Below are 27,060 nucleotides of genomic sequence, written 5' to 3' on the forward strand. Positions count from 1 at the left end.
CCCTCGCCCTTCGGCTGGCACTGTGTGTGCCCCGGAGAAGCCAGCGTTTCCCCCGGATGGCAGGAGCTCAGCCGGCCGCCCCAACCCTCCGCTCGCGCAGGACACTCACTGCCAGCAAAGTCGTTCTGCACCAGCCCTCGGTACCGCTCGTAGTTGCATTTCCGCTCATCAGATTCCTGTTCTGGGGAGCTGGAAAGGAACAGACACAGCTTTAGGTGCTCCCAAGCCACCGAGGAGCTGGAGGTTCCCCTCTCCCCAAGAGATTTTGAGCCCTGCGATAAACACGGCCCCTTTCTGCTCGGATTAGCAAAACCGAATCCCTCGCTGCGCAGGGAGAGTAGCGCTGGGGCTGAGACGGAGGATCCTGTGCTGGTCCAGGATTCTTCCCTTGGAACCCAGCGAAGGGGCTGTGGAGCTTGTGCCAAGGCCGGAGAGGGGACGCAACAGGGGCAGGAAGGGAACCTGGATGCTCTCCGGTACCCCAGCCCTGGGGGAGATTTCCCCTCTACCCACTCCCGCTCGAAGCCGGGCTGACGGCAGCTGAGCATCGCCTGCCTCCAGAAACGGAGCCCCTGCTGCCTCCGGGGCCGCGTCAGGGCTCCGGTAACTCCCTCGCTCCTGATTTGGCCTTTCCATCATGTTGGAAAGAGCTTGGCTCTATCCTCTCTACTCTTCCAGGTACAGAAAAGCCGCTGCGGTGCCCTCCTGCGCTCCCCGATGCCCCAACGTTCACTCCAGTTCATCCTCCCGGTACCTCCGGGAGATCCCCGCTGCTTCCAGGACATAAAGAGCAGCTCTGCCCACCCTGCTCCGACCCCGACACCTCCGGCAACAGCTCCAAAGGAGGCCCGAGGAAGGCTGGTCCGGAGCCGGCAGCTCCAGCCGGAGTGGGGTGCCCCAGCGCCCCTGGGCTTACATGGGGTTCAGCAGGGGTGGGGTGTACATGGGGATGTAGTCCAGGTGCGCCCGCACGTCGAAGCGGTCGATCATGTTGTTGGTGTCCCCTTGCCAAGGCATCCTGCGGGAAAGAGGGAACTCGCCAGGGTTGGGAATAGCAAGGAAAAGCACCACTGGATCTGGATCCGGACCCGCTTCCCCCAGCAGCCCTGGGAGCCTTTGGCTCTCCGGCATCAGCAGACGAGAGAGAGGGAACCGACTCGACGGCCACAACCTCGTCTCCCGGCAGCTCTGCCTTTCCCTGTGGTTTTAGGAGCAGGAACAGCCCCACATCTCATTTCCCAGCGCGGAGCCTCCTGCTGCGAGAAGCCCAGCGGCCGGGATGTGCCGCTGGAAAAGCCCCCGCCGGATCCGCCCTCGCACCCTCGGTGCTGCTCGGCCACCCCAGGGAAGGGGACGCCTTCCAACTGCTCCCCCTGAACCCCCTTTGGCATCCCAGGAGCAGCGAGAGACGCGTTTCCAACTGCTCCCCCTGAACCCCCTTTGGCATCCCGGGAGCAGCGAGAGACGCCTTTCCAACCGCTCCCCCTGAACCCCCTTTGGCATTCCGGGAGCAGCGAGAGACGCCTTTCCAACCGCTCCCCCTGAACCCCCTTTGGCATCCCGGGAGCAGCGAGAGATGCCTTTCCAACCGCTCCCCCTGAACCCCCTTTGGCATCCCGGGAGCAGCGAGAGATGCCTTTCCAACTGCTCCCCCTGAACCCCCTTTGGCATCCCGGGAGCAGCGGGAGACGCCTTTCCAACTGCCCCCCCTGAACCCCCTTTGGAATCCCGGGAGCAGCGGGTGACGCCTTTCCAACCGCTCCCCCTGAACCCCCTTTGGCATCCCGAGAGCAGCGAGAGACGCCTTTCCAACCGCTCTCCCTGAACCCCCTTTGGTATCCCGGGAGCAGCGAGAGACGCCTTTCCAACCGCTCCCCCTGAACCCCCTTTGGAATCCCGGGAGCAGCGAGAGACGCCTTTCCAACGGCTCCCCCTGAACCCCCTTTGGAATCCCGGGAGCAGCGAGAGACGCCTTTCCAACTGCTCCCCCTGAACCCCCTTTGGAATCCCGGGAGCAGCGAGAGACGCCTTTCCAACCGCTCCCCCTGAACCCCCTTTGGCATCCCAAGAGCAGCGGGAGACGCCTTTCCAACTGCTCCCCCTGAACCCCCTTTGGAATCCCGGGAGCAGCGGGAGACGCTCGGCACAGGGGTACTCACATGTTGACGGGGCTCTCGGCCGCCAGCGCGACGGCCGAGTCGAGGTGGACTTTGCAGGCCCGGCCGTGCACCTGCAGGAACTGCGCTGGGTCCTTTTTCTGGGAAGAGGAGGAAATCCATGTTAGGGAAAAAAAACAGGGAGTAAAAAACCCCCAAAGAGCGGAAAAGGGGAGCAGGAGCTGCGGGGGAAAAAGGGGAGCCCTGAGTGTTCAGTGCCAGGGAAAAGGGAGAGCAGGAGCCCCGAGCTTTGGGGAAAAGGGGGAGCCCCAAGCTTCCAGTGCTGGAGAAAAGGGGGAGCCCCAAGGTTCCAGTGCTGGAGAAAAGGGGGAGCCCCAAGGTTCCAGTGCTGGAGAAAAGGGGGAGCCCCAAGGTTCCAGTGCTGGAGAAAAGGGGGAGCAGGAGCCCTGAGCTTTGGGAAAAGGGGGAGTCCCAAGGTTCCAGCGCTGGAGAAAAGGGGGAGCAGGAGCCCTGAGCTTTGGGAAAAGGGGGAGCCCCAAGGTTCCAGCGCTGGAGAAATGGGGGAGCAGGAGCCCTGAGCTTTGGGAAAAGGGGGAGCCCCAAGCTTCCAGTGCTGGAGAAAAGGGGGAGCGAGAGGCTTGAACCTTGGGAAAAGGGGGAGCCCCAAGCTTCCAGCGCTGGAGAAAAGGGGGAGCAGGAGCCCTGAGCTTTGGGAAAAGGGGGAGCCCCAAGGTTGCAGTGCTGGAGAAAAGGGGGAGCAGGAGCACTGAGCTTTGGGAAAATGGGGAGTCCCAAGCTTCCAGTGCTGGGGAAAAAGGGGAGCCCCAAGGTTCCAGTGCTGGAGAAAAGGGGGAGCAGGAGCCCTGAGCTTTGGGAAAAGGGGGAGTCCCAAGGTTCCAGTGCTGGAGAAAAGGGGGAGCAGGAGTCCTGAGCTTTGGGAAAAGGGGGAGCCCCAAGGTTCCAGTGCTGGAGAAAAGGGGGAGCAGGAGCCTTGAGCTTTGGGAAAATGGGGAGCCCCAAGGTTCCAGCGCTGGAGAAAAGAGGGAGCAGGAGCCCTGAGCTTTGGGAAAAGGGGGAGCCCCAAGGTTCCAGCGCTGGAGAAAAGAGGGAGCAGGAGCCCTGAGCTTTGGGAAAAGGAGAAACCCTAAGCTTCCAGTGCTGGAGAAAAGGGGGAGCCCCAAGGTTCCAGCGCTAGAGAAAAGGGGGAGCAGGAGCCCTGAGCTTTGGGAAAAGGGGGAGCCCCAAGGTTCCAGTGCTGGAGAAAAGGGGGTGCAGGAGCCCTGAGCTTTGGGAAAAGGGGGAGCCCCAAGGTTCCAGTGCTGGAGAAAAGGGGGAGCCCCAAGGTTCCAGTGCTGGAGAAAAGGGGGAGCAGGAGCCCTGAGCTTTGGGAAAAGGGGGAGCCCCAAGATTCCAGTGCGGGAGAAAAGGGGGAGCCCCAAGGTTCCAGCGCTGGAGAAAAGGGGGAGCAGGAGCCCTGAGCTTTGGGAAAAGGATGAGCCCCAAGGTTCCAGTGCTGGAGAAAAGGGGGAGCAGGAGCCCTGAGCTTTGGGAAAAGGGGGAGCCCCAAGCTTCCAGTGCTGGAGAAAAGGGGGAGCAGGAGCCCTGAGCTTTGGGAAAAGGGGGAGTCCCAAGGTTCCAGCGCTGGAGAAAAGGGGGAGCAGGAGCCCTGAGCTTTGGGAAAAGGGGGAGCCCCAAGGTTCCAGTGCTGGAGAAAAGGGGGTGCCCCAAGGTTCCAGTGCTGGAGAAAAGGGGGAGCAGGAGCCCTGAGCTTTGGGAAAAGGGGGAGCCCCAAGGTTCCAGTGCTGGAGAAAAGGGGGAGCAGGAGCCCTGAGCTTTGGGAAAAGGGGGAGCCCCAAGCTTCCAGTGCTGGAGAAAAGGGGGAGCAGGAGCCCTGAGCTTTGGGAAAAGGGGGAGCCCCAAGGTTGCAGTGCTGGAGAAAAGGGGGAACAGGAGCCCTGAGCTTTGGGAAAAGGGGGAGCCCCAAGCTTCCAGTGCTGGAGAAAAGGGGGAGCAGGAGCCCTGAGCTTTGGGAAAAGGGGGAGCCCCAAGGTTCCAGTGCTGGAGAAAAGGGGGAGCAGGAACCCTGAGCTTTGGGAAAAGGATGAGCCCCAAGCTTCCAGTGCTGGAGAAAAGGGGGAGCCCCAAGGTTCCAGCGCTGAAGAAAAGGGGGAGCAGGAGCCCTGAGCTTTGGGAAAAGGGGGAGCCCCAAGGTTCCAGTGCTGGAGAAAAGGGGGAGCAGGAACCCTGAGCTTTGGGAAAAAGGGGAGCCCCAAGGTTCCAGTGCTGGAGAAAAGGGGGAGCAGGAGCCCTGAGCTTTGGGAAAAGGGGGAGCCCCAAGGTTCCAGCGCTAGAGAAAAGGGGGAGCAGGAGCGGGAGTCTCCCCCTTGTCCCTGGGTGTCCTCGGTGTGGACACTCACGATCTTCTCGTAGTACTCGCGGCGCCGCTCCGCACGTTTCTTGTAGTCGACCATCATCCCCCGCAGCTTGCGCTCGTGCTTGCGGGCCTCGTGCCACATCCTGGCGCTGGAGCCCAGGGGACAGGCGGAGCTGGGCTGGGGGCTCCCTGTGGGAGGGGACACCGCATGAGGGGACACAGAGCCAGCAGGGACCTGGGGACCAGGGGACATGGAGCAACCGGGGGTGTGGGAAGAGAGGAGGGGGATGCAGAGCCAGAGGGGGACGGGAGGACGAGGGGACACGGAGTGATCAGAGGACACAGAGCAAGAGGGGGCACGTGGGGTGAGAGGGGGACGCACAGATCAGGGGACACGGGGACTGAGAACACGGAGTGACCAGGAGACGTGGGGAAAGAGGGGGGACACCGGGCAGGAAGGGGGACACGGGGCAAGAGGGGGACACGGGGCAAGAGGGGGACACGGGGCAAGAGGGGGACATGGGACAGGAAGGGGGACACGGGGCAAGAGGGGGACACGGGGCAAGAGGGGGACACGGGGCAGGAAGGGGGACAGGGGGCAAGAAGGGGGACATGGGGCAAGAGGGGGACACGGGGCAAGAGGGGGGACATGGGGCAAGAGGGGGGACACGGGGCAAGAGGGGGGACATGGGGCAGGAAGGGGGACACGGGGCAAGAGGGGGGACACGGGGCAAGAGGGGGACGGGGCAAGAGGGGGACATGGGGCAGGAAGGGGGACAGGGCAAGAGGGGGACACGGGGCAAGAGGGGGACACGGGGCAGGAAGGGGGACGGGGCAAGAGGGGGGACACGGGGCAAGCGGGGGGACAGGGGGCAAGCGGGGGGACAGGGGGCAAGGGGGGGACAGGGGGCAAGAGGGGGACAGGGGGCAAGAGGGGGGACACGGGGCAAGAAGGGGGACACGGGGCAAGAGGGGGGACACGGGGCAAGAGGGGGGACACGGGGCAAGCGGGGGAACACGGGGCAAGAGGGGGGACACGGGGCAAGAGGGGGACACGGGGCAAGAGGGGGGACACGGGGCAAGAGGGGGGACACGGGACAAGAGGGGGGGCATGGGGCAAGAGGGGGGACACGGGGCAAGAGGGGGACACGGGGCAAGAGGGGGGGCACGGGGCAAGAGGGGGGACACGGGGAAAGAGGGGGGACGGGGCAAGAGGGGGACGGGGCAAGAGGGGGGACACGGGGCAAGAGGGGGACACGGGGCAAGAGGGGGGACACGGGGCAAGAGGGGGACGGGGCAAGAGGGGGGACACGGGGCAAGAGGGGGGACATGGGGCAAGAGGGGGACAGGGGGCAGGAAGGGGGACACGGGGCAAGAGGGGGGACAATAGGGGGATGGGGGCGCGCAGAGCAACGGGAGGAGCGGGAAGGGTTTGGGGGGGGCACAGGGGAGAGGGCCCACAGGGCCGCGGTGGGGGGGGGGGGGCGCGGCCGCCATAACGCACCTACCGCGGGGCCGCGGCCGAGGAGCACCCGGAACCGGAAGAGAGGGGGCGGGGCCGCGCGGGGAGTGACGCAGCGAAGGGGCGGGGCTGTGGAGGGGGCGGAGCCTGCGGCACAGCGTGGGGAACGGGTGTGGGGGCTGCGCTGATCTCAGTTTGAGGGCCGTACTGGGCCAGGCTGGTCCCAGTTTGAGGGCTGTACTGGTCCCAGTCCCAGGGCTGCACTGGGCCAGGCTGGTCCCAGTTTGAGGGCTGTACTGGTCCCAGTCCCAGGGCCGTACTGGGCCAGGCTGGGCCCAGTTTGAGGGCTGTACTGGTCCCAGTCCCAGGGCTGCACTGCGACAGGCTGGTCCCAGTTTGAGGGCTGTACTGGTCCCAGTCCCAGGGCCGTACTGGGCCAGGCTGGTCCCAGTTTGAGGGCTGTACTGGGACAGGCTCGTCCCAATTTGAGGGCTGAACTGGGACCAGTGCCAGGGCCGTACTGGGCCAGGCTGATCCCAGTTTGAGGGCTGTACTGGTCCCAGTCCCAGGGCCGTACTGGGCCAGGCTGGTCCCAGTCCCAGGGCTGCACTGGGCCAGGCTGGTCCCAGTCCCAGGGCTGTACTGGTCCCAGTCCCAGGGCTGCACTGGGCCAGGCTGGTCCCAGTTTGAGGGCTGTACTGGTCCCAGTCCCAAAGCTGTGCTGGGCCAGGTCCAGTTTGAGGGCTATACTGGTCCCAGTCCCAGGGCCACACAGGTCCAGGCTGGTCCCAGCCTTGTCCCAGTTTGAGGGCTGTACTGGGCCAGGCTGGTCCCAGTTTGAGGGCTGTACTGGTCCCAGTTCCAGGGCTGCACTGGGCCAGCCTGATGCTGGCACTGGTCCCAGTCTATTGCCTGGACTGGTCCCAGTCCCCATGCTGGACCCCTCCCCGACCCGGGAGTGCCCGGGGTTTCCCAGTGGGGTTTCCCAGTCAAACCAGTTCTCCCAGTATCCTTCCCCCCCCAATCCCAAAGGCACACCAGGCTCCATCCAGGACTTTATTCCCTGACGGACTCAGGACCCTCATAAATATAGTGCAAAAAGGCTGGGGGGGTCCTTTTGGGGAGACTCCGGGCGCCCCGGCGGGGCCAGCCGGCTCGGGGCGGGGGGGCCCCCACCCCAAGGGGGGGCTCAGGGGTTCCCCAAGTGCAGCAGGACCTTGGGGGGGGCTGGGTTTGGGGTGCCCCCACCCTAAGGGAGGGGGCTCAGAGGTTCCCCAAGGCACAGGTCAGCCTTAAGGGGGGTGATTTGGGGTGCCCCCACCCCAAAGGGGGGGGTTCTCATGCATCCCCCAGGCACAGGATGACCTCGAGGGGGATTTTGGGGTGCCCTCACCACAAAGGGGGGGGGTTCAAGGGTTCCCCAGGCACAGATGGGCCTCAAGGGGGGGATTCTGGGGAGCCCCCACCCCAAAGGGGGGCTCAGGGATCCCCCAAGGCACAGGTTAGACTCCAGGGGGTGGCTTTCGGGTGCCCCCATCCCCCAGGGGGTGGGTTTGGGGTGCCCCCACCCCAAAGGAGGGGGGGTCTCAGGGGTCCCCCAGGCACAGATCAGCCTCGCGGGGGGGGATTCTGGGGTGCCCCCACCCCAAAGGGGGGCTCAGGGATTCCCCCAAGGCACAGGTTAGACTCCAGGGGGTGGCTTTCGGGTGCCCCCCCAGGGGGTGGGTTTGGGGTGCCCCCACCCCAAAGGAGGGGGTGTCTCAGGGGTCCCCCAGGCACAGATCAGCCTCGGGGGGGGGGGATTCTGGGGTGCCCCCGCCCCAAAGGGGGGCTCAGGGATCCCCCAAGGCACAGGTTAGACTCCAGGGGGTGGCTTTCAGGTGCCCCCATCCCCCAGGGGGTGGGTTTGGGGTGCCCCCACCCCAAGGGGGGGGTGTCTCAGGGGTCCCCCAGGCACAGAGCAGCCTCGAGGGGGGGGATTCTGGGGTGCCCCCACCCCAAAGGGGGGCTCAGGGATCCCCCAAGGCACAGGTTAGACTCCAGGGGGTGGCTTTCGGATGCCCCCCTCAGGGGGTGGGTTTGGGGTGCCCCCACCCCAAAGGAGGGGAGGGGGGGTCTCAGGGGTCCCCCAGGCACAGATCAGCCTCGCGGGGGTGTCCGGGGAACATGTGGGTTCCCACCAGGCTGGCAGTGGGGTGGGGGTCCCCGGGGGGGGCTCCCAGGGGCTCAGCCAGCAGCTCGGGCCCCAAAGCAGCCGGGAATTCCATGGGGTACGGGGGGGGGGGGCAGGGGGGGGGGGCAGCCCCCGCGGGGCCAACGGGGCGTAAAGCTGGGCCAGCGCCTCCAGCGGCTCCGCGGCCCCCGGGAAGAGGGCGAAGGCGTCATCTGGGGGGGCAGAAAGGGGTCAGGGGGGGCCGGGGGGACACCCCAGGAGTCCCTTCCAAAGGTGGGGGGGGGACACCAGGGCCATAGGGTCCCCAGGGGTCTCTCCCGTGGCCGGGGGTGACATTGGGGTGGGGGAGTCCCCAGGGGTCCCTCCCGTGGCCGGGGGTGACATTGGGGTGGGGGGGTCCCCAGGGGTCCCTCCCGTGGCCGGGGGTGACATTGGGGTGGGGGGGTCCCCAGGGGTCCCTCCCGTGGCCGGGGGTGACATTGGGGTGGGGGGGGTCCCCAGGGGTCCCTCCCGTGGCTGGGGGTGACATTGGGGTGGGGGGGGTCCCCATTGGTCCCTCCCATGGCCGGGGGTGACATTGGGGTGGGGGGGGTCCCCAGGGGTCCCTCCCATGGCTGGGGGTGACATTGGGGTGGGGGGGTCCCCAGGGGTCCCTCCCATGGCTGGGGGTGACATTGGGGTGGGGGGGTCCCCAGGGGTCCCTCCCATGGCTGGGGGTAACATTGGGGTGGGGGGGTCCCCATTGGTCCCTCCCATGGCCGGGGGTGACATTGGGGTGGGGGGGGTCCCCAGGGGTCCCTCCCGTGGCCGGGGGTGACATTGGGGTGGGGGGGTCCCCAGGGGTCCCTCCTGTGGCCGGGGGTGACATTGGGGTGGGGGGGTCCCCAGGGGTCCCTCCCATGGATGAGTGTGACATTGGGGTGGGGGGGGTCCCCAAGGGTCCCTCCCATGGCTGGGGGTGACATTGGGGTGGGGGGGGTCCCCAGGGGTCCCTCCCATGGCCGAGGGTGACATTGGGGCGGGGGGGGGGTTCCCAGGGGTCCCTCCCATGGCCGGGGGTGACATTGGTCTGGGGGGGTCCGTCCCGTGGCCGGGGGTGACATTAGGGTGGGAGGGGGTCCCCAGAGGCTTCTCCCAAGGGTGGGGGTGACCCCGGGGCCATGGAGTCCCTCCCGTGGCTGGGGTGACATCGGGGGGTGGGGGGTCCCAGGGGGCTCTGCCAAGGGTGGGGGTGACACTAGAGGGTGAGGGTCCCCAGGGGTGTCCCTCCCCCTCCTCCCATGTCCCCCTCCCACCCCTGTGTCCCCCCCCCCCACCTGCCACCGGGGCAAAGTGGTCCATGTATCCCGGTGGCTTCTTCCTCCGCTTGGCTTCAATCCCGTAGGGATCTGTGGGGCCGGGGGGTGAGGGGGGGGGGGGCATGGAAGTGCCCCCCACCCTCTGCTGGGGGTCCCCCCGAATTCCCCCCTCCCGCCCCGGGCAGGGATGTGTGAGCACCCACCTGAGCCCGAGAGCTCCTCGAGGACGTCGGGCATTCCGCGCTTCCGCTTGACGTTCACTCCGTAGGCGTCTGCCGGGATGGGGCGGTGGTGAGGTCCTGTCCCCTCTCCGTGTCCCCACCCCGAGGTCCTGTCCCCTCTCCGCGTCCCCATCCCCATCCCGAGGTCCTGTCCCCTCTCCATGTCCCCATCCCGAGGTCCTGTCCCCTCTCCGTGTCCCCATCCCCACCCCGAGGTCCTGTCCCCTCTCCATGTCCCCATCCCGAGGTCCTGTCCCCTCTCCGTGTCCCCATCCCCATCCCGAGGTCCTGTCCCCTCTCCGCGTCCCCATCCCCATCCCGAGGTCCTGTCCCCTCTCCGTGTCCCCATCCCCACCCCGAGGTCCTGTCCCCTCTCCGTGTCCCCATCCCCACCCCGAGGTCCTGTCCCCTCTCCGTGTCCCCACCCCAAGGTCCTGTCCCCTCTCCGTGTCCCCATCCCCATCCCGAGGTCCTGTCCCCTCTCCGTGTCCCCATCCTGAGGTCCTGTCCCCTCTCCGTGTCCCCATCCCCATCCCGAGGTCCTGTCCCCTCTCGGTGTCCCCAACCCCGAGGTCCTGTCCCCTCTCCGTGTCCCCATCCCGAGTTCCTGTCCCCTCTCCGTGTCCCCACCCCGAGGTCCTGTCCCCTCTCCGTGTCCCCATCCCCATCCTGAGGTCCTGTCCCCTCTCCGCGTCCCCATCCCCATCCCGAGGTCCTGTCCCCTCTCCGTGTCCCCATCCCCATCCTGAGGTCCTGTCCCCTCTCCGCGTCCCCATCCCCATCCCGAGGTCCTGTCCCCTCTCCGTGTCCCCATCCCCATCCTGAGGTCCTGTCCCCTCTCCGCGTCCCCATCCCGAGGTCCTGTCCCCTCTCCGTGTCCCCATCCCCATCCCGAGGTCCTGTCCCCTCTCCGTGTCCCCATCCCCATCCTGAGGTCCTGTCCCCTCTCCGTGTCCCCATCCCCATCCTGAGGTCCTGTCCCCTCTCCGCGTCCCCATCCCCACCCCGAGGTCCTGTCCCCTCTCCGTGTCCCCATCCCCACCCCGAGGTCCTGTCCCCTCTCCGTGTCCCCATCCCGAGGTCCTGTCCCCTCTCCGCGTCCCCATCCCCATCCCGAGGTCCTGTCCCCTCTCGGTGTCCCCACCCCGAGGTCCTGTCCCCTCTCCGCGTCCCCACCCCGAGGTCCTGTCCCCTCTCCGTGTCCCCATCCCCACCCCGAGGTCCTGTCCCCTCTCCGTGTCCCCACCCCGAGGTCCTGTCCCCTCTCGGTGTCCCCATCCCGAGGTCCTGTCCCCTCTCGGTGTCCCCATCCCGGGTACCGTGGTCCTTGGGAAGGTACGTGAAGCGGAAGGACTCGCTGCAGACGCTGTCCGTCAGCCGTTGCAAGAAGACCTCCACTTCCACGGGTTCCACCAACTCCAGGTGCTGGTAGGGCGGCGTCTTGAAGACGATGGCGACCTGGCGGTGCACGTCGGCCTGCGAGAAGTCCGCCCGGGCCTCCCACGTCTCCTTCCGGAAAACCACCGCGATGTCCTCTGCAAGGGGTTGAGGGTTGGTCAGCGAGGAACCAGGGTCCTCCCAGCCCTCAAAGTCCCCACCAACACTTGGGGATCCTCCTAAAGCACCCAGAGGTTCTCCTCCCCACCTTCTACACCCCTCACCAGCTTGGGTCTCTCCATCACCACTTGGGGTCCTCCCTTCCAATCCCACCAGCACCCAAGGTCCTTCCATCAGCACTTGGGGTCCTTCCAAATCCCACCAGCACCCAAGGTCCCTCCACCATCACTTGGGGTCCTTCCAATCCCACCATCTCCCAAGGTCCCTCCATCACCACTTGGGATCCTTCCAATCCCACCATCTCCCAAGGTCCCTCCACCATCACTTGGGATCCTTCCAATCCCACCATCTCCCAAGGTCCCTCCACCATCACTTGGGATCCTTCCAATCCCACCATCTCCCAAGGTCCCTCCACCATCACTTGGGGTTCTTCCAATCCCACCATCTCCCAAGGTCCCTCCACCATCACTTGGGGTCCTTCCTTTCCCACCATCTCCCAAGGTCCCTCCATCATCACTTGGGGTCCTTCCAATCCCACCAGCTCCCAAGGTCCCTCCATCATCACTTGGGGTCCTTCCAATCCCACCAGCTCCCAAGGTCCCTCCATCATCACTTGGGGTCCTTCCAATCCCACCAGCACTTGGGGTCCCTCCACCATCAGTTGGGGTCCCTCCACCATCAGTTGGGGTCCTTCCAATCCCACCATCACTTGGGGTCCCTCCACCATCACTTGGGATCCTTCCAATCCCAACAGCTCCCAAGGTCCCTCCATCAGCACTTGGGGTCCTTCCAATCCCACCAGCACTTGGGGTCCCTCCACCATCACTTGGGGTCCTTCCTTTCCCACCATCTCCCAAGGTCCCTCCACCACCGTTTGGGATCCCCCTCTTCCCCCAGGTCCCCTTCTGCAGCCCCACGAGGTGCTGGTGGGATGCAGAACCCCCTTGGTCCCCATCTCCAGCACCCAGAGGTGCTCAGGACCCCGGCGGAGGTGGTCACTCTCCATTTAGGTCCATCTCCAAACCTTTCCAGCACCTCCAGCGTCCCTCCCCCTGGCTTCCAGGGGTGGAATTTGGGTTCCGTTCCCACCTCTACCTTTCTGGACCTTGTCACACAGCAGGTAGAGCTCCTCGCCGCCCGTGCAAGGACCGCTCTCTTTGTTCATCCGGCAGATCCGTAGCTCCGAAGTGTTGGTGGACTCTGCGGAGACCACAGTGGCTCAGATTTTGGTGGCAAAGTGGTTTCCAAACCACGCAAACATGGAACTGAGCACCACGCCTGAACATCTCATCCTGGGCACGTTGGATGGACGTCCACCAGCCACGGGGAACCAATCCTGGCCAAACCCTGCAGCTCGTGAGGAACCAGTTGGTGCAGCCCCAACATCTCAGAGCCCAACCCCGCATCAGGGAAGGCTTTGAGGCTCTGGTGGCCCCATGGGGACATGAACCATCCCAGATGCCCCACGTACTCTTGTCAAAGATGGGTTCCGAAAGCACAGGGCTGAGATGCCGCGTCTGCCCGGAGACGTCCTTGTAGGAAGCCTGGAAGCAGATCCTCACCACGTTCATGTCCACCTCCTGGTGGTTCTTGAGGGAACCGGCTGGAGGAAAGAACAGAGGACAATCAGGGTGGCTTGGAGATATCTCCATGGGATCACAGAATCACAAGGTTGGAAAGGACCATGGAGATATCCCATGGAGATATCTCCATGGGATCTGGATGCCCCTCAACAATGGGGTCTCAACGCCCCCCGTACCTTTGAAAGGGTCAATACCCAACTGCAGCTTCTTCTCGATCGCCGCCTCGATCTCCTTCTTCTTCACGCATTGGATGCCCAGGTTGCTAAAGCTGCCGGGGAGGGGAGACGGGCTGGGGAGGTGGCTCCCCGAACCCTAAAACCCCAGGAGATCCAGCGTCCTGCGCCTCTCGATGCCCAAAGAAGCTCCAAAACCCCCCAACCCTCATCCTGGTGGCAACCACCTTCCACGCGACCCGTTGTTGCAAAGGTCCTCGTCTCGGTGAGAAGATCCCCGTACCTGTGCTTGGCGTTGGTCTGGGGTTTGAGGACCACCTCGCAGAGCCCGTTGTGGCAGTCCTTGCCCACCAGCCCGTGGGGATGGACGCGGTAGGGCCAATCCTTCCACACCAGGCACGCCGTCACCTTCACCTCGGGGATCGTTTGGCAGTTCAGAAGCTGAGGAGAAACACCACAACTCAACGCAACGCCGGGGACACCAAAACAGGACGGCAAAACACCCCAACGCCAACTGAGCTCCAACCGTGCGTTCCCTCGGAGCCCCGGCATCACCCGGCGTGGCTTCGGCACCTGGGTGGCACTCACCACGTCCCCACCCGAGCACCACCATCCCCATGGGGCTCCCGTGGTGGTCGCGGCGCACCCACCTCGATGGCCGGTAGGGTCTTGGTGGCGTCGGTGCTGCTCTCGCCGAGGATGCTGCCGGCCGAGCGGCCCTCGCACTCGTAGCGGAAGCGCATGCCGCGCTGCTTGGGTTGCTCGGTGATCACCAGCTTTGGTGGCTCCAGAAGCTCCTCCAGTTGTTCTTTCCCGTGTCCGGTAGCCGGAGACCAGCGGTGCCGCCCACCGGTCCCCGTTGTGCCACGTGGCACCAGTTTGGGTGACAGCGAGAGGGCGCTGAGGCTATGGGCGAGCGGCGGGGACCGGGCGTCGGCCAGCAGCACCGCGGCGCCGTACGGTGCCGACTGGCACGGCTCAAGTGGGCGCGGCGGCCGCGTGGCCACCACGGGGCTGGAGCCGCGGGCCACCAGCTTGGCTTTGGGGGAGACGGGGATGGGATCCAGCTGGAAACCGTCCTCCTTCATCACCTCCTCGATGATCTCTGTGGGGCGGATCACGGAGTCATGGAACGGTTTGGGTCGGGAGGGGCCACCAAGATGAGAGAGTTCCAACACGCTGCCATGGGCATGGACACCTCCCACCCAACCGGGTTCCTCCAGCGGTTTGGGGTGGAAGGGACGTCAAAGATCCAATCCAACCCCTGGTCAAGAGGTAGGACATCTTCCATGAGATAGGGTTGCTCCAAGACCCACCCATAGCACCCCACAACGGTTTGGGTTGGAAGGGACGTCAAAGATCCAATCCAACCCCTGCCACTGGCATGGACACCTCCCACTGGATCAGGTTCTCCCAACAGTTTGGGTTAGAAGGGACCTCAAAGCCCATCCAGTTCCATGGACATGGACTTCTCAATGGTTCCAAGCCCCATCCAACCTGGCCTTGAACACCTCCAGGGATGGAGCAGCCACAACTTCTCTGGGCAACCTGAGCCAGGTCCTCCCCACGCTCATCATGAAGGAGTTCCTCCTTATGTCCACTCTAAATCTTCTCCTCTCCAACTTAAAGCCATTGCCCTTCATTCTATCACTCCAGATCCTTGGGAGAAAAAGTCCCTCTCCTGCTTTCCTGGAGCTGCTCTAAGGTCTCCTCAGACCTTTCTCTTCTCCAGGCTGAACAACCCCAACTCTCTCAGCCTGTCCTCCTACGGGAGGTTCCTGCTCTCCATCCATGGATCCATGCCCAGATCCCTCTGTAGACCCTTCCTGCTCTCCATCCATGGATCCATGCCCAGATCCCTCTGTAGACCCTTCCTGCTCTCCATCCATGGATCCATGCCCAGATCCCTCTGTAGACCCTTCCTGCCCTCCATCCATGGATCCATGCCCAGATCCCTCTGTAGATCCTTCCTGCCCTCCATCCATGGATCCATGCCCAGATCCCTCTGTAGACCCTTCCTGCTCTCCATCCATGGATCCATGCCCAGATCCCTCTGTAGACCCTTCCTGCCCTCCATCCATGGATCCATGCCCAGATCCCTCTGTAGATCCTTCCTGCTCTCCATCCATGGATCCATGCCCAGATCCCTCTGTAGACCCTTCCTGCTCTCCATCCATGGATCCATGCCCAGATCCCTCTGTAGACCCTTCCTGCCCTCCATCCATGGATCCATGCCCAGATCCCTCTGGAGACCCTTCCTGCTCTCCATCCATGGATCCATGCCCAGATCCCTCTGTAGACCCTTCCTGCCCTCCATCCATGGATCCATGCCCAGATCCCTCTGTAGATCCTTCCTGCTCTCCATCCATGGATCCATGCCCAGATCCCTCTGTAGACCCTTCCTGCTCTCCATCCATGGATCCATGCCCAGATCCCTCTGTAGACCCTTCCTGCTCTCCATCCATGGATCCATGCCCAGATCCCTCTGTAGACCCTTCCTGCTCTCCATCCATGGATCCATGCCCAGATCCCTCTGTAGATCCTTCCTGCTCTCCATCCATGGATCCATGCCCAGATCCCTCTGTAGATCCTTCCTGCTCTCCATCCATGGATCCATGCCCAGATCCCTCTGTACATCCTTCCTGCTCTCCATCCATGGATCCATGCCCAGATCCCTCTGTAGACCCTTCCTGCCCTCCATCCATGGATCCATGCCCAGATCCCTCTGTAGACCCTTCCTGCCCTCCATCCATGGATCCATGCCCAGATCCCTCTGTAGACCCTTCCTGCTCTCCATCCATGGATCCATGCCCAGATCCCTCTGTAGATCCTTCCTGCCCTCCATCCATGGATCCATGCCCAGATCCCTCTGTAGACCCTTCCTGCTCTCCATCCATGGATCCATGCCCAGATCCCTCTGTAGACCCTTCCTGCCCTCCATCCATGGATCCATGCCCAGATCCCTCTGGAGACCCTTCCTGCTCTCCATCCATGGATCCATGCCCAGATCCCTCTGTAGACCCTTCCTGCCCTCCATCCATGGATCCATGCCCAGATCCCTCTGTAGATCCTTCCTGCTCTCCATCCATGGATCCATGCCCAGATCCCTCTGTAGACCCTTCCTGCTCTCCATCCATGGATCCATGCCCAGATCCCTCTGTAGACCCTTCCTGCTCTCCATCCATGGATCCATGCCCAGATCCCTCTGTAGACCCTTCCTGCTCTCCATCCATGGATCCATGCCCAGATCCCTCTGTAGATCCTTCCTGCTCTCCATCCATGGATCCATGCCCAGATCCCTCTGTAGATCCTTCCTGCTCTCCATCCATGGATCCATGCCCAGATCCCTCTGTACATCCTTCCTGCTCTCCATCCATGGATCCATGCCCAGATCCCTCTGTAGACCCTTCCTGCCCTCCATCCATGGATCCATGCCCAGATCCCTCTGTAGACCCTTCCTGCCCTCCATCCATGGATCCATGCCCAGATCCCTCTGTAGACCCTTCCTGCTCTCCATCCATGGATCCATGCCCAGATCCCTCTGTAGATCCTTCCTGCTCTTCCATCCATGGATCCATGCCCAGATCCCTCTGTAGATCCTTCCTGCTCTCCATCCATGGATCCATGCCCAGATCCCTCTGTAGACCCTTCCTGCTCTCCATCCATGGATCCATGCCCAGATCCCTCTGTAGATCCTTCCTGCCCTCCATCCATGGATCCATGCCCAGATCCCTCTGTAGACCCTTCCTGCCCTCCATCCATGGATCCATGCCCAGATCCCTCTGTAGACCCTTCCTGCCCTCCATCCATGGATCCATGCTCAGATCCCTCTGTAGACCCTTCCTGCTCTCCATCCATGGATCCATGCCCAGATCCCTCTGTAGATCCTTCCTGCCCTCCATCCATGGATCCATGCCCAGATCCCTCTGTAGACCCTTCCTGCCCTCCATCCATGGATCCATGCCCAGATCCCTCTGTAGACCCTTCCTGCTCTCCATCCATGGATCCATGCCCAGATCCCTCTGTAGACCCTTCCTGCTCTCCATCCATGGATCCATGCCCAGATCCCTCTGTAGACCCTTCCTGCCCTCCATCCATGGATCCATGCCCAGATCCCTCTGTAGACCCTTCCTGCTCTCCATCCATGGATCCATGCCCAGGATTCCGGATCCTCCTCCGGCCGAGACGCCCCGAATCCGTGCGGAATAACTTACCGGCTCCCGCGCCACCGGAATCACTCACCTAAATCATCTGCGAAGGGAAACCCTTCCCTGAGTCTCACTGAACGGCAAAGGGAACCCCAATCCTGTCCCGGGGGGGTGGGACCGGAGGGGGAATGTTGGGATTTGGGGGTACAGGGAGGGGGGGGTCCTTACCGGCACCGGGAGCCGCGTGTGCCATAGCCAAGCCGGGATCCTGCAGGGCAGCTCCTGGGGGACACGGAATTGTCACCTCACGGAGCGGAGTCACCTCTCCCTCCCCGGGTGAAGGGAATAAAGGGGCCCCAAGAGAGGGATTGGGGGGTCCTGGGATGCAGATCTGTCCCCCTGATGGGATCAGGGGCAGGATTTGCCCCCCCTGGTCGGGATCAGGGGGGATCAGGGTCAGGATTTGCCCCCCCCAGCCGGGATCAGGGGGTCCCCAAGATCTGCCCTCCCAGGTTGGGATCAGGGGGTCTCAGGGCCAGGATTTGCCCCCCCCCCCCGGGATCAGGGGGGATCAGGGTCAGGATTTGCCCCCCCCGGTTGGGATCAGGGGGTCTCAAGACCAGGATTTGCCCCCCCAGGTTGGGATCAGGGGGTCTCAGGGCCAGGATTTGCCCCCCCCCCGGTTGGGATCAGGGGGTCTCAGGGCCAGGATTTGCCCCCCCGTTTGGGATCAGGGGGTCCCCAGGATCTGCCCCCCCTGATTGGGATCAGGGGGTCTCAGGGCCAGGATTTGCCCCCCCCGGTTGGGATCAGGGGGTCTCAGGGTCAGGATCTGCCCCCCCTGGTTGGGATCAGGGGGTCTCAGGGCCAGGATTTGCCCCCCCGGTTGGGATCAGGGGGTCCCCAGGATCTGCCCCCCCTGGTCGGGATCAGGGGGTCCCCAGGATCTGCCCCCCCCCAGCCGGGATCACGGGGTCTCAGGGCCAGGATTTGCCCCCCATGACGGGCAAAGGGGGGGTGCAGGGGGACAACGGGGGCGGGGAAGACGGGGAACAGGGGTGGCAACGAGGGAGGACGGGGGGGGATAACGGGGGGTAAAGGGGGGGACAGGAGAGAACGGGGGGAAAGGGGGGGACAGAGGGAGCAGAGAAGGCAAAGGGAGACAACGGGGGGCAAAGGGGGGGACAGGGGGCCAAGGGGGGGACAGGGGGCCAAGGGAGGGGCAAAGGAGGGGGACAGGGGGAGCAAAGAGGAGATGACAGGGGGACAGGGGGGCAAAGGGCGGTACAGAGGGCCGGGGGTCTCGGTGGTGCGGGATTGGGGGGGGGGGGTCCCTGGGCAGGGCGCGCTCACCGGGCGGCAGCGCCATGTCCCACCGGGGCCGCCGTAGCTGGAAATCCCCCGCGCGGGCCGCGCCGCCATTGGCCACCGCGGGTGACGTCACCGCGCAGGGAGGGAGCGTGGCCTCCCCGCAGCCCCGCGGGTTCCCTCTACGTCATGGCCACGCCCCTTTCCCGATGTCACGTGACCCCGGCGCGGGCCGGTGCTTTCCCTACCTCGCGGCCGCGCCCCCTTTCCTGTCACGTGATCCTCGAGAGAGCCGGCGGGGGTCCCTCAAACGTGGCCACGCCCCCTTCCCCCATCACGTGCCCCTCTTTTCCCGTCACGTGGCCCTGCGCGGGTCTCGCCTCGCGAGAAGCGGCGGCGGCGCTCGACGATGGCGGCGCCGGGGACGGAGGCGGCGGGGCCCACGCCGGGCCCGGGGCCAGTACGGGGTGGGACGGAGCTTAGGGTGGGTAAAGGCGGGGGGGGTTCCGGCCTCTCTGACGGCTCCGCTTCGGCCCCGCAGGTGAGCAGCAACGGCAGCGCTGCCGGCGGGGAGGCGGCGGCGGCGGCGGGGGCCGAGACGCAGCGGCAGCAGCCGGCGCCCAACGCCTGGCAGGTGCTCAAAGGCGTCCTCTTCAGGTGAGCGGGGCGGCGTTAACCCTGAGGGTCCTGAGGGATGGGGGGAGTTCGTCTTGTGTCGTGTGCGCCCGCCGTGAGGGTCCCGGGGCCGTGGGGGACTCGTGCTGTCCCCCTCGAGGGGACACCGGGGTGCCTGGGTGGGTGGGGGGCTCGTGCCGTCCCCCTCGAGGGGACACCGGGGTCCCTGGGTGGGTGGGGGGCTCGTGCCGTCCCCCTCGAGGGGACACCGGGGTCCCTGGGTGGGTGAGGGAGCTTGTGCTGTCCCCCTCGAGGGGACACCGGGGTCCCTGGGTGGGTGAGGGGCTCGTGCCACCCCCCTTGAGGGGACACCGGGGTCCCTGGGTGGGTTGGGGACTCGTCCTGTCCCCCCTTGAGGGGACACTGGGGTCCCTGGGTGGGTGGGGGCTCATGCCGCCCCCCTTGAGGGGACACTAGGTTCCCCGGGTGGGTGGGGGGCTCGTGCTGTCCCCCTCGAGGGGACACCGGGGTCCCTGGGTGGGTGGGGGGCTCGTGCCCCCCCCCTCGAGGGGACACCGGGGTCCCTGGGTGGGTGAGGGGCTCGTGCTGTCCCCCTTGAGGGGACACTAGGTTCCCTGGGTGGGTGGGGGGCTCGTGCCGCCCCCCTCGAGGGGACACCGGGGTCCCTGGGTGGGTGGGGGGCTCGTGCCGTCCCCCTCGAGGGGACACCGGGGTCCCTGGGTGGGTGGGGGGCTTGTGCTGTTCCCCTCGAGGGGACACTGGCGTCCCTAGGTGGGTGGGGGGCTCGTGCCACCCCCCTCGAGGGGACACCGGGGTCCCTGGGTGGGTGGGGGGCTTGTGCTGTCCCCCTCGAGGGGACGCCGGGGTCCCTGGGTGGGTGAGGGGCTCGTGCCGCCCCCCTTGAGGGGACCCTGGGGTCCCTGGGTGGGTGGGGGCTCGTGCCGCCCCCCTTGAGGGGACACTAGGTTCCCTAGGTGGGTGGGGGGCTTGTGCTGTCCCCCTCGAGGGGACGCCGGGGTCCCTGGGTGGGTGAGGGGCTCGTGCCGTCCCCCTCGAGGGGACACCGGGGTCCCTGGGTGGGTGTGGGGCTCCTTCTGCCCGCCTCGAGGCTCCTAACGGCCCTCCCGGCTTCTCCGTGGCACCGGGGATCTGGTTCATGCCATCAGGGGCAGGTGGTGCTTCCCGGCGCCGCTGGCTGGATCCAAAGTCCTCGGCGTGGCACAGCCGGTGCCAAATGCCTGCCGCGGGTTGTTCCGTGTGGAGGGAATCCTTCCGCAGCTGAAGGAGAAAGTTGAGGCGTTTCCGTGGTTGAGTGTTTGGCTGCGCCGTTCTTCGTGTCGCGGTGTGGAGGCCGATGCCGGATCCGGCTGTCCCACTTCTTGGAGCGCTGCTGCCCAATGGGTTGGGAATCCCTTTCCACAAGTTGTCCTCCCGCTCCGCTTCTCCTCCATCCCATCCCACCAAGGGCAGGTTTGTTCCTTTCCGAAGCACCGGCAGATCCGGCATCCCAGTTGGCAAAGCCAAGAAGAAGAAAACTCCGTTGCCTTGGAGCAGAGCGCTTGGAAGCGCTTGGGAATCTTCCTCCCATTGTGGGCAGCTGCTGGAGAAGGAAAACCACACGTGGATGATGCCCGCGTGCCAAGAAGAGAATGTGATGGTCTGGTTCCAACCTTGGGAAGGGGAAGTGTTCTCCCAGGATTTTTCGGAGCAAACAGTTGTGAATAGGGGAGAGTAATCGTATTCCAGAGCTTTCTGGAGCGCTGTGCTTTGCCCGAAGTGGATCTGATGATTCTGGAGGTGTCAATCCAAGATGTGGAAGCGTGGCCCAAGTGCCGTTGTTCCTTGGCTGGCGCTGCCCACCGTTCCCAAGCTCGTTATCCGGTCGCTCCGGAGCGGGGAGACCGGATTGAGCAGCACCTGAGGCTCATGGAAGACCTTCCCGGTGCCTTAACCGCAAAAACCAGAAAAAAAAAACCAGAAAACCAGAGCTGGAAACTCTTGGACTTTGGGATGTGCTGCTAAAACTCTTCCAAGAGGAGGAGAGCACTGATTCTTCCCGTTTGCCCGGAGCGTGCAGAAGGGCCCCATCCTGCTCGCCGGGCTTTGAGGCGCTTTAGAGAGCGACAGCAGCTCCATGCTGGAGTTGGGAGCCGTCGTGGCGGTGGGTTTGGCGGTGGTGAGCTCCGAGCCCTGCCGCGAGGTCTCCACGTGGCCACGAGCACCCGGAACGCTGCGCTGCGCCCATTTGGTGACCCCGTGGTGCCGGCGGCTTCTGCATCGCCGTGGTTCGGCACAGAGGTCTGAGCACTTCATGTGCCGGTCTTGGGGATCCGGGAACGCCCTGGCTTCCCTGTCCTGTGCCACGGATCCGTTCGCAGCCTCTTGGGGGATCCCTCGGAGCACGGTTTCCTCGCTGGGTCCTTTCGTGCCATTTCTTGGTGTTGATGCGCTCCGGTTGCTCCTGGTGCCGCATCCTGAGCGGCCCAGGACCAGTTTGCCCGGTGCCTCTATCCCGTGCGCCGCTCCATGCGCCCACGGTGGGAAATAGGTGGGATTGGTGAGTTTTGAACCGCGCGCTTTGGCACGAGGGATTTCCGTAGAGTTTTCCGGGAGCGTTTTGTTCACATGAGGCCGCGGTGGAAAAGCCTGAACAGCTTCTCCTCCTTCCTCCCGCAGGATCTTCATCATCTGGGCCATCAGCAGCTGGTTCCGCCGCGGGCCGGCACCGCAGGAGCAGAGCAGCGTGGGTGGGACGCCGCGAGCCCCGAGCCGAAACCTCTTCCCTAAGGACACTTTAATGGTAACGCCGGCAGAAGCGGTGATGGCGCGGTGGCTCCGGCCTTGATTCTACCGCTCCAAATCCAAACCGGATCCTAAATCCAGTGGGGCTGTGCTGGCCCGGCAGCGCCGCAGCGGCTAAGAGTTGATTCTGGGGCTCATCGCAGCGCCAAGCTGGTTCGGGAGGGGCCGTTGCGGTGCTGGATGGTGGAGCAGGAGCGGTTGAGGCTGAGTTGACCCATAGCCGACGTCGTCCTCTCTCCGCAGGACCTCTACGTTTACATCTCGGAGCACGAGCACTTTACGGACTTCAACGTCAGCTCGGCGCTGTTTTGGCAGAAGCGGGATCTGGTCTACGGTGACTGGACCAGCGGCGAGAACGCCGACGGCTGCTACGAGCACTACGGGGAGGTCGACATCTCGCAGGTGGGTGAGGCCGCTGCCCCGTCCTGGAGGTTTGGGGCCACCGTGGGGGTCTGCGAGGGGGCAGCAGAGATTGCTGGGCTTGTTCCCAAGGTGTGGAGCAACGGTGGCCGTTGCGTCTGTCACCGTTATCCCGTTGGCTTCCGAAGGCGGACGTGGGCTCGGGAGTCCCTTGGGGACGTGTGGTGGAAGGGACAGGGCTTGAAGCTCTTAAGATGTTGGGTTTGCTCCAAGCCAAGCAGCAGCTGAAGGCTGCTCCGTAAATGTTCTGCCCTTCGGATGCCGTGAGGGAGCAGCTTCTTCTTCCCGCTTTGCTTCCCTATGGCGTCGACGGCGGCGTGGGCAGTGCCGGGCGTTGTAGGAGCGGAATTGCCCTGGTGCCATCGGCCACGGTTCAACCGCAACCAGTTCGTAACCGTGTGATTTCAGAGCGTTCAGCAGAACGGCTCCATCTACATCCACGTCTACTTCACCAAGAGTGGCTTCCACCCTGATCCCAGGCAGAAGAACCTCTACCGGCGTCTCGCCACCGTCCACACGTCACGAAGTATGACCCACAGCGGCACCGGGTGGGAAGGGGGGCCGTGATCCCAGCGTCGGAACGGGAACCGGGAGGAGGTGGCTGAGCTCTGGCTTTGGCTCCGTGAAGGTTGAGGCTGGTGAGGACAGTCAGGACCACGTCCGACTCACCGCGCCTCCGTGGCCAACACCTTGAGTTGGACACTTTCTGCTTGTGAAGCTATGGAGCAAAAACCCCTCTTGAGCTCTCCAGGAGCTCTTGGTTTGCTTCCATCGACACGGAGCCACAGCGGTGTTGGGGAGAGGAAGGAGGTGCCGTCATCAGGTCTTCCTGTAGGGTGGGAAGCTCCAGAGGCTTCGTCTCACAGGTTCTCTTCCAACACCGATGTGGTTCTCACAAAGTTCTGCCTCTTCGTCTGCGTTGTGTTCCCCACGCTACAACCTTTCCCTTTTATCCATGAGATTAATTAGTCCCGATTAATTAGTTCAGGGGGTGACGTGAGGGAAGCGTCTTCTCTGTTCCTAACAGGTCGTTGCCTCCGTACATTTCTTTCTCCGCTGTCTTCTCTCCTTTTTTCTTCCAGTGATCAACAAATACAAGCGCCGGCGGTTCCAGAAAACCAAAAACCTCCTGACGGGCGAGACGGAGGCCGACCCAGAAATGATCAAGGTGATTGGTTCCTCCTTTCCTGGGTTTCCTTTTTCCCCATTGGCCAAACCGTTGGATGTCTGCAGGTGTTCGTCCCGTCACAAAGATGTCGGGAATTGTAGAGTCATGGAATGGGTTGGAAGGGACCTCAAAGCCCATCCAGTCCCACCCTCTGCCATGGGCAGGGACACCTCCCACTGGATCAGCGGCTCCAAGCCCCATCCAACCTGGCCTGGAACACCTTCAGGGATGGGACAGCCACCACTGCTCTGGGCAACCTGGGCCAGGGACCTCCTCGCCCTCACAGGAGAACATTTCTTCCCAAGATCTCACCTCAATCTCCCCTTTTTCACCTCCAAACTGGTCCCCTGGTCCGTCCCTGCCCTCCCTGATCGAGAGCCCCTCCCCAGCTTTCTTGGAGCTCCTTTCCGTAAGGAGGTTCTTCCCGTTACAGAGAGCTGAAGACTACGGCCCCGTGGAGGTCATCTCGCACTGGCACCCCAACCTGACCATCAACATGGTGGACGACCACACGCCCTGGGTGAAGGGCAGCGTGCCACCCCCCCTGGACCAATGTAAGGACCGGGACGCGTTGGGCTCTGTTGGGTGGCTTTTGGAGCTCGCCTTGCTCTCTCTTTGGAGGTCATCTCCTGGCTCCTATGGGCAACGGGGGCTTCTCTTTGCCACCGCCGTGTCCGCAGCTCGCCAGGAGCTTGCGCCAGGCTTTCAGCCACCTCTTGGCATCTCCCCAGTGACTCCGGTGGGTCCGTGTCCTGCTCAGCCCCTTTCCTCTCTTATCTCTATCTCCAGATGTGAAGTTTGATGCCATCAGTGGTGACTACTACCCCATCCTCTACTTCAATGACTACTGGAACCTCCAGAAGGACTATTTCCCCATCAATGAGACGCTGCAGCGCTTGCCCTTCCGTCTGTCCTTCTGCCCGCTCTCCCTCTGGCGTTGGCAGCTCTACGCTGCCCAGAGCACCAAATCCCCATGGAATTTCCTTGGAGAGGGCCTCTACGAGCAGTCGGATGAGGAACAGGACTCGGTGAAGGTGCGAGATCACCCCCAGAAATCAGGGCCTCTTCCCTAGAAGCTCCTTTTCCTCTGCGGTTTAACGCCTTTGTTGGAAGAGCGTTGGATGCTCGCTCTTCGTTACGATCACTCTTTAACGATGCGAAGGAGGAGAGCAATTAAACGCCTCGTCCTCGTCGGTGCCCTGTGGCCACCGGGATCTTCCTGGATCCTCCGTGTCTGCCCTGCTGTGCCGAGACGTTGGGCAGCAGGAGGTGGAGGTGGAGCGCGTTCTGTAGTGTCTTCATCAATGATCCGGATGAAGGGATTGGGAGATCCCTTGAGGAGTTGGAAGAGGACACCAAGCTGGGTGGGATTGTTGAGCTGCTGGAGGTTCTGCAGAGGGATCTGAGCAGGCTGGATCCATGGATGGAGAGCAGGAAGGGTCTACAGAGGGATCTGGGCATGGATCCATGGATGGAGAGCAGGAAGGGTCTACAGAGGGATCTGGGCATGGATCCATGGATGGAGAGCAGGAAGGGTCTACAGAGGGATCTGGGCATGGATCCATGGATGGAGAGCAGGAAGGGTCTACAGAGGGATCTGGGCATGGATCCATGGATGGAGGAGCAGGAAGGGTCTACAGAGGGATCTGGGCATGGATCCATGGATGGAGAGCAGGAAGGATCTACAGAGGGATCTGGGCATGGATCCATGGATGGAGAGCAGGAAGGGTCTCCAGAGGGATCTGGGCATGGATCCATGGATGGAGAGCAGGAAGGGTCTACAGAGGGATCTGGGCATGGATCCATGGATGGAGAGCAGGAAGGGTCTACAGAGGGATCTGAGCATGGATCCATGGATGGAGGGCAGGAAGGATCTACAGAGGGATCTGGGCATGGATCCATGGATGGAGAGCAGGAAGGGTCTACAGAGGGATCTGGGCATGGATCCATGGATGGAGGGCAGGAAGGATCTACAGAGGGATCTGGGCATGGATCCATGGATGGAGAGCAGGAAGGATCTACAGAGGGATCTGGGCATGGATCCATGGATGGAAGAGCAGGAAGGGTCTACGGAGGGATCTGGGCATGGATCCATGGATGGAGGGCAGGAAGGGTCTTCAGAAGGATCAGATCCATGGGCTGCAACCAACGGGATGAGGTTCCACAAGGCCACGTGCCAGGTCCTGCCCTTGGGCCACCACAACCCGGAGCAGCTCCGGGCTTGGGGAAGAGCAGCTGGAAGCTGCCTGGAGGAGAAGGACCTGGGGTGTTGGTCAACAGTGGCTGAACATGAGCCAGTGGTGGCCCAGGTGGCCAAGAAGGCCACCAGCCTCCTGGCTTGGATCAGCCCTGGGGTGGCAGCAGGAGGACGGAAGGGATTGTGCCCTTGGAGTCAGTGAGGCTGCACCTCAAATCCTGGTTTGGTTTTGGGGCCCTCACTCCAAGGAGGACATTGAGGGGCTGGAGCGCGTCTGGAGAAGGGAACGGAGTTGGAGAAAAGTCTGGAGTTCTGGGAGCATCTGAGGGACCTGAGGCTGTTTAGTCTGGAGAAGGCGAGGCTGAGGAGAGACCTCATTGCTCCCTGCAACTCCTGGAAAGGAGGTTGGAGCGAGGCGGGTGTTGATGTCTTCTGCTATAGAACAAAGGATGGGACCGGAGGAGATGACCTGAAGTCATTCCAGAGGAGGTTTAGGTGGGATATCAGGGAACATTCCTTCATGGAAAACGGTGAAGCCCTGGTGGAGGCTTCCCATTGGTGGAGCTCTATCCAGTGGTGGAGTCCCCATCCTTGGGTGGACTCAACACGTGGGTGGCTGAGACGCTCGGGGTTGGCTTAGTTGTGGCCTCGATGATCTCAGAGGTCTTTTCCAACCAAACGATTCTGCGCGAGGTCTTTTGCTGCTGCTTCCAGGTCGCTCTGCTGGAGACCAACCCCTACCTGCTGGCCTTGACCATCGTCGTCTCCATCGTGCACAGCATCTTTGAGTTCCTGGCCTTCAAAAATGGTGAGGACCTTGGGTGCCTCCAAAGAGGGGAAGGACACGAGCGTGGCGCCTGTGACCTCAATCCTCTCCACCCAATTTTGGGGCAGAAAGGCGGAGATTTGTGGTTTTCTGGGTCCCCTGCGGCGTTGCCGGAAGGCACTCGGTGGTGTCTCCTCCACACCAACCGTTGCTCCTCTTGCTCTTGTTCCGGTGTGGGACCTCTTGCTCTGCTGAGGTGACAGAACCCTTTCCCAACAGATATCCAGTTCTGGAACAGCCGGCAATCTCTGGAGGGACTCTCGGTCCGTTCCGTCTTCTTCGGCGTCTTCCAATCCCTCGTCGTCCTCCTCTACATCTTGGACAACGAAACCAACTTCGTGGTGCAAGTCAGCGTCTTCATCGGGCTCCTCATCGACCTCTGGAAGATCACAAAGGTCATGGATGTCCGGGTAGGCAGCGGTGCGGGTGTTTTGGGGGTGCCGGGGGTGCCGCCGGTGCCGTTTGCCGACGCTTTTCCCGTCTTTTGGCAGCTGGACCGCGAGAACAAAGTGGCCGGAATGTTCCCCCGCGTCACCTTCAAAGACAAATCGACCTACATCGAGTCTTCCACCAAGGTGTACGATGACGTGAGTGGGG

General features: G+C 63.4%; 2 protein-coding genes across 8 annotated transcripts in view; one reads left to right on the top strand and one right to left on the bottom strand.

Moving 5' to 3' along the window:
- The window catches only part of CLASRP (CLK4 associating serine/arginine rich protein), a 27,610-nt gene extending 9,004 nt beyond the window's left edge, over positions 1 to 18,606 (bottom strand). Inside the window, exons 1-15 of one of the 7 annotated variants that reach the window (XR_008447532.1) lie at positions 18,460 to 18,605; positions 17,335 to 17,388; positions 17,201 to 17,224; positions 13,609 to 14,063; positions 13,242 to 13,399; positions 12,962 to 13,053; positions 12,674 to 12,805; positions 12,298 to 12,402; positions 10,965 to 11,180; positions 9,628 to 9,696; positions 9,443 to 9,514; positions 4,535 to 4,680; positions 2,160 to 2,257; positions 917 to 1,018; positions 110 to 189 (exon numbers count right to left, since the gene is read on the bottom strand). Coding sequence is in view for 6 of the 7 variants with exons in the window: in XM_054052879.1 (XP_053908854.1) it covers positions 110 to 189; positions 917 to 1,018; positions 2,160 to 2,257; positions 4,535 to 4,680; positions 9,443 to 9,514; positions 9,628 to 9,696; positions 10,965 to 11,180; positions 12,298 to 12,402; positions 12,674 to 12,805; positions 12,962 to 13,053; positions 13,242 to 13,399; positions 13,609 to 14,063; positions 17,201 to 17,224; positions 17,335 to 17,388; positions 18,460 to 18,475 (1,819 nt within the window). In the remaining variant the exon portion in view is untranslated. Of the gene's footprint in view, positions 1 to 109; positions 190 to 916; positions 1,019 to 2,159; positions 2,258 to 4,534; positions 4,727 to 5,995; positions 6,119 to 9,442; positions 9,515 to 9,627; positions 9,697 to 10,964; positions 11,181 to 12,297; positions 12,403 to 12,673; positions 12,806 to 12,961; positions 13,054 to 13,241; positions 13,400 to 13,608; positions 14,064 to 17,200; positions 17,225 to 17,334; positions 17,389 to 18,459 lie in introns of those variants that run through there. The other 6 variants (XM_054052879.1, XM_054052880.1, XM_054052882.1 and 3 more) reach the window with 6 other exon arrangements.
- Positions 18,607 to 18,728: 122 nt separating this feature from the next.
- Positions 18,729 to 27,060, top strand: part of CLPTM1 (CLPTM1 regulator of GABA type A receptor forward trafficking) — a 10,390-nt gene continuing 2,058 nt past the window's right edge. The window contains exons 1-11 of the mRNA XM_054052832.1: positions 18,729 to 18,874; positions 18,956 to 19,071; positions 21,727 to 21,850; positions 22,096 to 22,254; positions 22,681 to 22,798; positions 23,355 to 23,440; positions 23,874 to 23,994; positions 24,230 to 24,474; positions 26,352 to 26,445; positions 26,683 to 26,873; positions 26,955 to 27,054. Of these exons, the coding sequence (XP_053908807.1) occupies positions 18,824 to 18,874; positions 18,956 to 19,071; positions 21,727 to 21,850; positions 22,096 to 22,254; positions 22,681 to 22,798; positions 23,355 to 23,440; positions 23,874 to 23,994; positions 24,230 to 24,474; positions 26,352 to 26,445; positions 26,683 to 26,873; positions 26,955 to 27,054 (1,405 nt within the window). The 5' untranslated portion in view covers positions 18,729 to 18,823. The remainder of the gene's footprint in view (positions 18,875 to 18,955; positions 19,072 to 21,726; positions 21,851 to 22,095; positions 22,255 to 22,680; positions 22,799 to 23,354; positions 23,441 to 23,873; positions 23,995 to 24,229; positions 24,475 to 26,351; positions 26,446 to 26,682; positions 26,874 to 26,954; positions 27,055 to 27,060) is intronic.

Source organism: Cuculus canorus, chromosome 37 (assembly GCF_017976375.1).
Source record: "Cuculus canorus isolate bCucCan1 chromosome 37, bCucCan1.pri, whole genome shotgun sequence".
NCBI classification, from domain to species: Eukaryota; Metazoa; Chordata; class Aves; order Cuculiformes; family Cuculidae; genus Cuculus; species Cuculus canorus.